Raw genomic sequence first — 12100 nt, 5'->3', positions numbered from 1 at the left:
AAGCTTGATTTGGAGCTACAACATTACACTAAGGAGTTTCTTTAGTTGGAAGAACGAATCGATGGAATTGTGAGCTACGAATCAAGCCTTACAGCCTTGTGTCGAGAACATTCGATAGACCAACATAATGACCAAGTTCTGGTGATGGCATGTGTATAAGATTTCACAAGTGATAGCATTAAAATTCCAGGAAGGTATGGTCTACAGAGTGTTCAAGATTGATCAATATGTCCAGCCTACTGCGTTTGTCCTCCGCTGAATTGAGCCAAGCCAACAATGTCGTGTGTCGAAAGGCGGCCACCAAGGTGGAGCAGTTACTAAGATGTCACGATTTTTTGTCAGGTTTGACAAACTTTCAAGATCCCTAGTCGGGACTCCATGTACTAACAAATTACTAGGGGTAACAAGAAGCTGAGTGGCATTTTCTTTGGCTCATCCAAAGAGGAGGGGTAATAAATAAGTGGGGGACATGTCATGCCAGGGAATTATAGACATCTGAGTCGCCAAAGGGGGCAATCACTGGAACTGTCTTTCTGCAAGGTATTTAACACGTCAGACATAGTTACAAATTGAAAAATAATCGAACCTATGGCGTTGTATGCGTGAACATGCAAGGATTATCAGGACGCAGGTTATGCCCACCATACCATCCCAGTTAATGTAGTGTCTGTGCACCTATACGAGTCTTCTTCACGTCCAATGGAAGGGTCGCTTCCACCAAATACCTCCCACCGTGCATATTGAGCAGTCCGTATAACAAATATGCAACCATCGCTGCGGTTTCTGCATCCGCTGTAATTTGAGCGAGATGCTATTAGATACTGATAGGAGTCCTGCCTTGGCATGTTTGTGTGACCTGTCCTTCATTCCAAGATTTTAACAGGTCAGTTATTGTTAAGTGAGTAATAAACGGCGGTTTAATGGTTTAGTAACGCCCACGTCCTTTGTTTCCTCTTCGCGCTCCCGAGTAATGATACTCACGATCGAATACAAGGGCATTCTAGTCATTACCATACCAGACCAAAAGACCAGTTACAATCATCCATGATGACTTCGAAGCAGTTGACAGAGATTTCTCGCTGGGATCTAGAGAACGGGGCGGCTGTAGCATCAGTGACTGATGTCCGCCATCTGTCCTCGTACAACTGGCTAGAGGCCTCTGAACCCACAATTGCCGTCCCAGGCTGCCCTCCACTTTGGTCTCCCCCCGAAGCTGCGCGCATGGTGTCTAAGGACTCCGGTTTGATTTATATAGCGCAGAATGCCGCTCGTCACCCGGAATATCCGCTTGAACCACTGTTCCGGGCCTTATACATTGACCATCCTTCATTCGACCTCCAATCGGTTGATCTCATAACCGATCGAAACAATATCCGCAAACTCCTATCATTCATCAACCCTACCACCAGCAAGAATGGACTTGAGTCTTTCACTATCAATGTTGAAGTATTGAAAAACACCGTCATTTTCTGTCGTGCAGAAACTGAAACCAAGAAGTTCATCCAACCGCACGAATTCATAGGTTACGGTCACGAATTTGAGAAGGCGTTTACTACTGATAGGATCGGTGCTAGTACCGGACATCATAGGCTTATCTCCTATCAGTTCAGCGACTTGAAGATTATGGTGCGGTATGAAACTGATGGATACATTGATAGACCCATAAGGGAAAATTTGGAGATCGAAAATGACATCCTAGCCTGCATGATACAGTCTTTGTCCCTCGGCTCTGTCTCTACCGCTCCTGCTAGCTCTAAGTTAAGGGTAAAGAGAGCAGGAGAGGCCGTGGGTATCGACTCGACATTAGAGATCAAAACTCGCGTCTCTCACAAACCTATCGACTTAAAAGAAGTCCTTCCGCAGCTGTGGGTATCTCAAACACCAAATCTCGTCGGCGCCTACCACAAACATGGTCTCTTTGAACCACCGAAGGTTGAGAATATTTCACCTGAGATCAAAAAAATGGGAAGAAAGCCATCAGCCGGATCTTAAAAATCTAGCCACATTGATTAAGAAGATCATACTTGTCGTTAAGGGTTACCAAGGAAACGCCGTTATCAAATATGATCAACATATTGATAAGTTGGTCATTTGGAAAAATGATGGGCCAAAGATGTTGCCCGATGATCTATACTCCAAGCTTGACAACCATGAATCTACACAGGATTCGACCTCGGCCGCAGCATCTAACAAAACAAAAATCAGAATTGGGGAGGTCCTTTACAACATCGATATCTCAAGAATACCATATCTATCTGCCTTCGTGAGGTTCCCAAGGACTGCCCAGCCCCAGACTTCAGAGTTTGTACATGGTCCCATTCCTTTGTTTGATACCGCTCTCAAAGGCCTCGAGTCGGGCTACCGAACCTGCTTTCGCTCTCTACCGGCGGATTTGTCCCAATTCCACACTCTTTGTGATACGTATGACTTTCTTAAGATTGACGTTCTTGAAGGTCAATCAATAGATGATATTATCATCCGCCTGAAAGCTGGCAAGACTGACTATGAACTCGAGTACAAGCGTTATCGTGCTATTAGGGGCGACAAATCCACAGCAAGAGATGCACCATTCCAACTTTTATTTCTAATTCTGCTTTTCGAGTTCAAAAATCCAACAAAAGATAGCAACAAGGTTTTCAATGCTGTTCTATTTGTTGTTTCTCATTCAGGGACTTTCAAATGGCGTTTAAGGACTGTGGTGCGCGCCGCCTATGAGGAGCGCTTCGTCGTATCTTCCAAACAAAATGCGATGCTGGACCGGTGGATAAAACCCAAACCTGCTGAGGACATATCAGATGACTATGTGACGACAGAGGATGATTTTTCGGACTATTACTTTTCCGATGAGTCTTGAGTCTAAAAGCTTCGGAAACAACTCCCTTGAGTCTTCTCGCATTTCCGGGAAGTATGGCATCTGGAAATGTGTGGAAAGTCGTATACGCAAGAAATATAGAGGTAGGATTATATTAAAGTGAACCCAAATGAAAAAAAGTAACTGTAAAAAAGGTCAGAAATCCAAGAAAAACTGCGGTACAATTTGCGTAAATCCACGTACCTCGGCATATCAGGATACTGGTTACCGCCATTAGGCTGCGTGACGTTGGGTCAGGCTAGATACAACAACATTACCACGTTCAGCGTCGTTTTTGATCGCTTGTATAGAGCCCCACCTACGTTACATTGAAATAAGGAAAATAGCCTCCTACATTTTCATAATAAGACCGCGCCTACTTAGCGAATTCGCTATCGCCATTATAAACTAGGTGAGAGGCCATGTTATTTGAACCCTACCAAACAATAGCCAAGGGGTTCAAGCCTAAGGCCGTGGTGTTGTACATCCTGTGGCAGCAAGTCCCAATGCCTTGAAATCTTCACTGCTGAGATAAGCCCAACTAACCAAGAAGTTACCACCTGCAAAGCAGGAGTATATCAAGTCTTTTTGTTGTATGAGCCCGAAGCAATGTCTACAGTAAATGATTCAAGACCAACATGAAGTGTGTCCTCTGTCTACATTGAACACTCGCTATTGTAGATGATATTGAGTGCACTACAAAGTATGTGGTAGAGGATTGAAGTTGCGTAACGAAAGCCAGTTCTAGTCTATATACATAAATACATTATAGGAATTAAAAAAAGTCATCTTGGACAATGCCACTTTGATCGCACATCCCGCGAAATATGCCACCATTTCTCCATAGTTTAAAGGGTGTGTCAAGCTCTGCAATTCGTCCCTTATCCATAACACAAACTCTGTCATACCTGATGATGGTTCGTAAACGGTGAGCAATGCAAAGGACCGTTCGTCCCTTGAAGTTGCGTCGAATAGTCTCCTGGATTCGATCGTCGGTTTCCAGGTCAATAGAAGAAGTTGCCTCATCAAACACCACGATCTTGCTGCCGCGGACTAGTGCTCGAGCCAGGGCAACCAGCTGACGCTGGCCGAGAGAGAAATTGAGACCCTCTTCTTCCACTGTAGTATCCAGCTGAACTCGAGATGCACTATTCTTATTATCGTCCCTCACTAATCCAGTTTCGCGAAGTGCGGACCATAGTGTTAGGTCGGGATGTTTGTTGAAAGGATCAAGATTTGATCGAATAGTACCCTGGAATAACGTTGGGTCTTGAGGAATGATAGAAAGGCGTGATCGTAAATCATGGCAGGGTACTTTCGAAATATCCACACCGTCAATTTTGATTTTTCCAGCGGCCAGCTCTGTCAGTCGGAAGAGTGCGGTCATGATAGATGACTTTCCAGCGCCTGTTCGTCCGACAATGCCAATGCTTTCTCCGCCGGCGACCTTGAGATCAAGTCCCTTCAAAACAAGAGGAAGACCCTCCCTGTATCGCATCTGGGCATTATCGAAATCAATAGCACCATTTTGAGGCCAAGAGCTGTCCACCTGCACTGGGGGAGAAGACGGGTCTTCCTTCTCCTCCTGGTCAAGACATGTGCCGTAAAAGTCTAATCGCTCCGTAGAGTTCATAGATGTTTCAAGCTCAGCGAACTGTCTGATAAGTAGTTGGGTCATTTGAACGATCGCTAAGACATAGGAAAACACCAAGCCGGAAATACTGGGTGAAACAACATTGCGCAAGGTAACGATAAGAATACCAGTGGTAGCAACAAGGAGAATGGAAACGACATCGAGGCGTGTGGTTAGCCAGCGTTGGCTACCAAAGGTGAGATAATATGACGAGTTCATGTTGTCAATAGCCTGTCGGACAATTGACGTGAAGTGCTTTTCCTGGCCATAGGCACGAATACACGAGGTTCCAGAGATAGCCTCGCTGAAGCGAGCAAAAACGACAGATCGTAAGACAGCTTCATGGCGCTTCAAGTCGCGCGCAGAAGCTCTGTAATAGGCAGCAGCATAAAAGAAGAAGATGAGAAGAGGACCAAGGGCGATTCCAAAGTAATGGAAGTAGTAAATAACAAGGATGAAAACGCTGAGGACCATGACGACTGTATAGAGGAACATACGAATTGCGTCAGAGAGAGTGTTGTCCATGGTGTCAACGTCTTTTGAGAAACGATTGGTGATGCGCCCAAGAGGCGTGGTGTCGAAGAAAGACATTGGAGCTTTAAGAACTCGATCCAAGGCACGGCTTGTCATTGTTCGGCTCGCGGTGGTTGCGAGCATCGAGACGGATACAGAGAAAGCAAACATGAGGACAGCTTGCAAAATACCTAGGCCGATGTAAATGCCGATATACTGACCTTTGGTCAGGCTGAATCTATCGTCAGTCCAGTATGATAGCCACAAGCTGGTCAAGATGTTCGACCCTTGGGCTACCACGAGCAGCACAATCGGAATTAATCCGTAGAAGATCGAGCCTGACGCACGGATGTAGGTTGAATAAACACTCCAGCCCACACTAGTAGTGGAGCGCTCTTCTTGTTGAATAAGGGTTTCTGGGTCCTTGGAGGAGGCTGCATTGGCAGCGGGTTCAGCCTCCTTTTGCTCAGTCGGGACTGCTACGGGCTCTTGCTCTTGCTCTTCCGACGCAGCTCCAGACGACGAGGCGATCAGTGCTTGGAAATCGCGATTGTTTCTCATGAGGTTTTCATAGGTGCCATTGGCCTTGATGTGGCCATCGTCCAACAAAATAATCCTGTCGCATCGAGGGAGAATATCGTGTCTGTGTGTGGCAAGAACACGGCATTTGTTTCGCAGAACTCCACAGATGGCATTCTCGAATATGTGGCGTCCAACGTGAGCATCGACAGCAGATAATGGATCATCCATGATGACAATATCACTATCAAAATAAATTGCTCGGGCAATGTTCAGTCGCTGCCTTTGTCCACCGCTGAGCGTGATACCACGCTCTCCGATTTCTGTCTGATCGCCACCAGGGAGCATTGCTAGATCTTGTTTCAAAGCACAGGCCTGGACCACAGTTTCATACCAGGCTTTGTCCATCTCTTTGCCGAACAAGATATTATTCTGCACGGTGGTATTCTGGATCCAGGAGTATTGTGGACAGAAGGCTCTTGACGCTCCAATTGTCATTTGGCCGCCGTCCTGGCGCATCTCTCCAGCCAGTGCTGACAGCAATGAGCTCTTTCCAGAACCAACTGAGCCGATGACTGCGACAAGCTCATTGCGGCCAATGGATAAAGAAAGGTTATCGATACCGAATGGCGCCTGAGATGGGGAAGACCCGGCAGGAGAAGGTGATTCCATCTCTATGTCGCCTGATTTCCCATTCTTGCGATCCCGTTTCTCCTTCTTAGTCTTCTCGTTGTTTTCACCCTTTTCACCCTGAGACTTAGAGGCAGATTGCTCCCAAATAAAGGATGCATTCCGGATATCAATAGCGGAGGGACATCTGTCGTTCCAGATGGATTGATCTTGGTGGTCCTCGGTGAGAAGGTAGTCTTGAATACGGCGGGTAGATGCCAAGGCGTCTGTCAGCTGTCCTATTACCACAGGAAGCAAGTTGAAGGGAACTCGTAGCGAGTTGAAGATGGAAAGAGACGAGAAGACAATGGCCGGAGTAAGCTCATGTCCTGTCAGCGAATAGACAATGAACGAGAGCATGGACGCGAAAATAGGAAGGGATACAGAAACGGCATTCATTGCATTTCGCAAAGCCAGTAGTTTCTGGATCAGAGCAACTTCGTGCTTCCTCAAGTTCCGAAGAGTTTCCAGAAAGGCGTTTTCCCATCCGTAGTACTTGACGAATCGCACAGATCTCAAGATTTCTTGAGTCAGTGAAATCCGAGAGTCCGTGACGCTGTTGACGCCTTTTCTTCGCTTGATCAAAGCCTTCATGGTTAATGTAAGTACAGGGATTCCGAAGAAGAGCAACGCGAAACCAGCCAATGCTGAGTAGGTAATGTTGACGATGAGGAGTGCCAGTGCAATAAATATAGTGATGGGGGAAACCCAAACAAGGTGAAACATTCCAGCCGCCTGTTCCACTCGAGAAGTATCGGTAGACATCAAATTCATCACTCGTCCATTTGACCAGCCTGCCTCGTCAGTATCACCCTTGGCGTTCTTCTTCTTCTTCTTTGTCGGAGCTTCCTTCTCGTCTGTTTCGGCTCCTGCGCGTGCTCTGCCTGAAATTCTCAATGTCTTTTCAAATATGACAGTGATCAAGACAGCACGAGCCTGTACTCCGACCATGAAACCACGATAGATGAATTGATTCGTGCCAGAACTTTGGATCAACTGCATAATCATGATCGTAAACACCAATCCGATCTGTCTCGAAAACCCGGTGTGGGCGCCGTTTTCCCCAGCCACGTATGAATCAGTGACAGATTGAATCAAATATTTTAATACATAAGGTGTCAACACTTGACATAAGGAAGCAAAAAGCACGCAAAGGCCTGCCATTCCAAACTCCCACTTGAAAGTCTCGTTCAGAGCCTTCAAGAGTGGGTTCGTTGCACCCTGCCGAATGCGATTTTGGAATGCAGCATCGAAACGTTCTGCTAACACATCAATTTGGCGCTCTGGGCTGACTAGCCAAATATCATTCATCTCTAATGGCCGTCGATATCCGACGCTCATTATTCCTTGCATCCATTGAAATGTGGCCTTGCTAAAGAAATTGGCGTTATATTCGTGGGAGACCTCCCTTGTCTCTGGGATTGGAGGGACCGGGCCCCATTTGAGAGGATTCATGCGTCGGTACCAGGGTTCTTTCGGTAGTTTTATTGCGGCATTTGGTGATAATGAGTAACGATTTGGGGCGACTGGTTCCACAACTCGTTCTTCATTTTTGACGAAATGGGTAGACCCAGGTAGTTTCAGGGTTGAATATCGGGATGTGGGAAGCGCAGTGATGCCACTACCATCATAAGGTTGAGGCGGTAATGAGCAACGTTTGGGGACGACTGGCTCGACAACATGTTCTTCATTTTTGACGAAATGAGTTGTTCCGGCTACTGTGAGGGTTGAAAAACGGGATTCGTTTAAAGTGCTGCCATCTGAACTTGGAGGAGGAGACTCCGGCTCGGGGGATTGGGATAGCTTCATCGTGATAATGTCGATTTATGCGGAAAGGATTGGCATTGCCGAGAACGGCATAAAGAGGAGAAAAAATAGTATATCGTATGCCTCTTGATGGTGACTTGAGCGAAAATATATGAGGTTAAGGATCCAACTGCTCAGAATGGTAGGGAAAAGAAGATCGTATATTATTATTGCGTGTCTGTGGCGGTTGCCTTCGCAAAAGTATAGGAGGTAATGATTGGCACTGCCGATAATGGCATAAAAAGAAAATGGTCTTGAGAAAGACCTTCGGGGATTCGTTTGGTTCCGGTGGCATTAATATTCTTTATACGATCTTTGGAATCTTTTTTTAGTTTTCTACTTGGCCCAGGGGCCATCATGCACAGTCACAATACAAAAGAACTCCGTTGATGACCGGGCCACTTCAGCGAGATTACGAACTAAAGATCATAGTTACAAACTAGACGCCATCCTTACAAACTAAAATGAGGAAGATTTTGCGAAGCGAATAGTATGGATACGCAGTACGTGCTACGGCAGTATGGGGAGGTTGGAACGGACATCCAGAGTCCGGTGTCCGTTGGGGCCGTTACAAAACGGAAATAGGGCTGCATACATGAATTCGCCGACTCACCTAAAATAGAAAAAGGGGATAGAATACCACTAAGAAGACAGGATGACCAACTCATTAATGTTTTAGGAACAGTGTTTTGAGGCTGAATGTCCGAGGTACGACCATGAGCGACCATGAGACCACCTCCCAACCGCTTTTCTGGGGCGGCCCTTGCCCAGTAAGTGTCTGGCGCGATCCACGTGGAGATTTGGTGTACACGCTAGAATGTTTCCATTGCCCCAAGATTGGGGCCTTCTGTATAGTGCAGGTTTAGCTGTAGGGCGGGTATGAAGCTTGCTATCCGAAAGGCATAATATGTGGACGGAACAGTAGTCCCGCTCCATTTTGATGACAGCCAGTATAGCATGGGGCAGAAAACTAACTTTATCCTTCGAGTCAATTGGTTGTCAGTAGTATCTATTTATGTCCATTAAATTAATTAGGCGTTAGACCTATTTTCGCACGGTTTGAGTGATAATATACGAAGGCAAAAAAATATAAATGTAGCCTCGACTTCTTCAATGTTGATCAACTTTTCAATTCCAACCACCAGCCTGCACTTATAAAGCCTTCACAGAAGACAGTTTCATCTTGATCTGTTCCTTTCTCTATTTTGATACCCTCTTACCCCCTTTTGTTCTCACTTCGCCAAAATGCTTCTCATCCTCCTCAAGATCTTCCTTATTTGGAAGAAGCTGCTGCTCTCCTATGCCGGTGCAGCGACTCTTATGTATCACAGGGCTTTGGGCCGTACGGCTATTGGGCCTACGAACGGCTCTTTGACCATCACGGACAACAGAACCCGTCGATCATATCAGATTCCTATTGTACGCAACTCGGTGCGCGCAACAGATTTCCGACAGATCACTGCTGCCCAGCGGGGAGCTGATGTAGTTGACCAAGTCGAAAACGGCCTTTTGGTTGTCGACAAGGGATACCTGAACACCGCTTGCATGGAATCTTCTATCACTCTTATGTGAGTCTTTTGTCACAATTTTCGTACAATGATTTCCCAGCTGACATGAACCCTTTTCACAGTGATGGCAAACGTGGTTATATCCAGTACCGTGACACTTCGATTGACGAACTATTCAGACAGAATGACTACGAAGAGGTTATTCACCTTCTGATCTTCGGAAACCTGCCCACCCCTCAAGAGAAGAAGGCCTTCCGCCGAAGCTTGGCTGCTGAAATGAAACCTCACCAAACTGTCGTTGATGTGATTCGTGCCTTCCCTCGCGAGGCGTTGTCATACACCATGGTACTTGCCGGTCTTTCTGCTTACGCTTCTCTGGATGAGGGTACCCGCACTACCCATGAGAAGGGCGAACCTGCCTTTTTGGGCAAGCCTGAAGCCGTTGATAAAGCTGTGGTCCGAAGTCTCTCGATGTTGGCAACCGTCATCGCTCTGGTATACTGCCACAAGCGAGGCCGAGAATTCACTCCTGCACGACTGGACGAGTCCTACATTGGCAACATTCTGCTCATGATGGGCATCGTTGAGCCAGGAACCAAGACACCGAACAAGAAGATTGAAAACTGCTTCCAGCGTCTCTGGGTTCTTTACGCAGACCACGAGATGACCAACTCCACCGCCGCCTTTCTGCACGCCGCCTCAACTTTGACCGACCCTGTCTCTTGCTGCGTTACCGGCATTGTCTCGGCATATGGCCCCTTACATGGTGGAGCCATTGATCTAGCTTACCATGAGTTTAAGAGACTAGGCTCACCCGAGAACGTGCCAAGCCTGATTGATTCCGTTAAGGCCAAGAAGCAACGTCTGTTTGGTTACGGACACCGCATCTACAAGGTGGTTGACCCCAGAACCAAGTTCATTCGGGAGATGATGGAGGAATTCAAGGAGGATGTGCAGGGAAACCCACTTCTTCGAGTCGCCATGGAGATTGATCGTGTTGCTGGAGAGGACCCCTACTTCACCTCGCGCAACCTCAAGGCAAACGCTGACCTTTACGGTTGCTTCCTCTACACTGCCATGTAAGTTTTCATTCTCACCGACAGGATTATAAAACGAGTTTTTGCTAATCAGGCGTCTCTAGGGGGTTTGAAACCGACATTATTCTTGCCTTGACTAGTCTGTCTCGCACAGCTGGTGTTCTTGCACACTGGAAGGAAGCTATGGGCCAAACTCCTGGTCTGTGGCGTCCTCAGCAGATCTACACTGGAAACGTTACGAATTAGATGTGGTCCCCGCAACGAACTGGCTAATTATAGACTTGCCCCTTTTATGATTCTTGTTTATATTTTATGTGTAAAAATTTTTTGGTGTTAAAATTAGGCGCTAGTCAATAGATTTCAAATTCTTCTCTTATTCTTCTTTGTTTCCACAATCTAGTGGCTAATAACAGGGCTTAGTTTACTTGGAGCTGAACTGAAATATGCCCACAAATAATAATCGTCGGCGACATTAAATTAGACTCGTTGGGAGAGACAAATGTGGTCGCAATAAGCCTCTGGGGCGGCCAACATCCCGCGTAACCCTAAAATGGTTAGCGTAGCCCTAAGTGCATTGAGGGGCGGGGCCGCGTATTAAATGACGTAGTACGTACTGCGTATTGGCAATTAAACAAGGGCGGCATGGTGGGTCCTCGTTGGTGCCAACACATTGTACGTAAGTACGTACTACCAGAAACCTTGTATTCGCAATAACCCTATCTCCGGCGGTCCCAGCGTCAAGCTACACTTATGTCCCCGACTCCGGAGTAGTACTCCATCCGTACTAGTATTACGTCCTCCTATTATTAACAACATTTGGGTCTAAAGCTTGCGGCCCCGGTGTTATGTTTGTAAATCTGGGGAGCTCACAAGAAAACTTCGATGTGAATAAACAAAAACAAACTTGCACTATTAACAGATACTGAAATAGCACTTCAACTGTTCCATGAATCATAAAATTACCCATGATGATCATGCCGATCGGTAGCCGGAGAGTGTTGCGCTTGTTCTCGAAAACGCTTGTGAAATTGTGCCCTAAGATCCTCAAACGAGGGTGTGGGGTCAGGGCCAGATTTGTAAGCTTAACACTTGGTAGGAAGAAGTAATACCGGCCGCTCTAGAAAATCCTGAAACGATATCATACGCCGCCCTTGTCTCCTGAGTCCCATGCGCGAAAATACATTGTAGCTAACTTTGGCAAAGGCTGAAGCCATCATTGGCCCCTGGGCCCTTTGTCTGACTGTATCGACCCTTGGTTCCTGGATTTTAGACTTTTCCTACTGAACGATAAACGATGCTGACTACGGGGGTGCTCGTCAAAAGTCAGGGCAGTGGGGAAATTATTAGTGTATAGATTAAAATATAATTTTCTTTTCAAATGTACGAAATTACGTGCTATTTCCATAGCAACTATATGTGTGTCATAGATATCCAATAATATACTCATAAAATTGGATAGCATACTTAATTTAGATCTTTCATTGGACTCTTTATTTACTAGTAAACTAGCTAGAAATGTTAATACTAAACTAAAATATTAATTTACTAGGACTCACTAGTAGTA

The 12100-nt window shown here is 46.2% G+C and overlaps 3 protein-coding genes across 3 annotated transcripts; 2 read left to right on the top strand and 1 right to left on the bottom strand.

Moving 5' to 3' along the window:
* Nucleotides 1-1047: 1047 nt before the first annotated feature.
* On the top strand, nt 1048-2854 carry TRUGW13939_10865 (uncharacterized protein; the record flags this gene model as incomplete). Its single annotated transcript, XM_035493975.1, has 2 exons — nt 1048-1912; nt 1971-2854. 2 exons carry the CDS (start codon nt 1048-1050, stop codon nt 2852-2854), a joined length of 1749 nt encoding a protein of 582 aa, XP_035349868.1.
* A 772-nt stretch (nt 2855-3626) lies between these two features.
* TRUGW13939_10864 (uncharacterized protein) lies at nt 3627-7994 on the bottom strand (the record flags this gene model as incomplete). The annotated part of the gene is made up of 1 exon (XM_035493974.1): nt 3627-7994. One exon carries the CDS (start codon nt 7992-7994, stop codon nt 3627-3629), a length of 4368 nt encoding a protein of 1455 aa, XP_035349867.1.
* Nucleotides 7995-9236: 1242 nt separating this feature from the next.
* On the top strand, nt 9237-10782 carry TRUGW13939_10863 (uncharacterized protein; the record flags this gene model as incomplete). The annotated part of the gene is made up of 3 exons (XM_035493973.1): nt 9237-9559; nt 9622-10578; nt 10641-10782. 3 exons carry the CDS (start codon nt 9237-9239, stop codon nt 10780-10782), a joined length of 1422 nt encoding a protein of 473 aa, XP_035349866.1.
* Nucleotides 10783-12100: the final 1318 nt, after the last annotated feature.

The sequence above is a fragment of the Talaromyces rugulosus genome, chromosome VI (assembly GCF_013368755.1).
Source record: "Talaromyces rugulosus chromosome VI, complete sequence".
Classification (NCBI taxonomy): Eukaryota; Fungi; Ascomycota; class Eurotiomycetes; order Eurotiales; family Trichocomaceae; genus Talaromyces; species Talaromyces rugulosus.
Note: the sequence above shows the minus strand (reverse complement) of the source record. Positions and strands in the feature narration are given on the sequence as shown.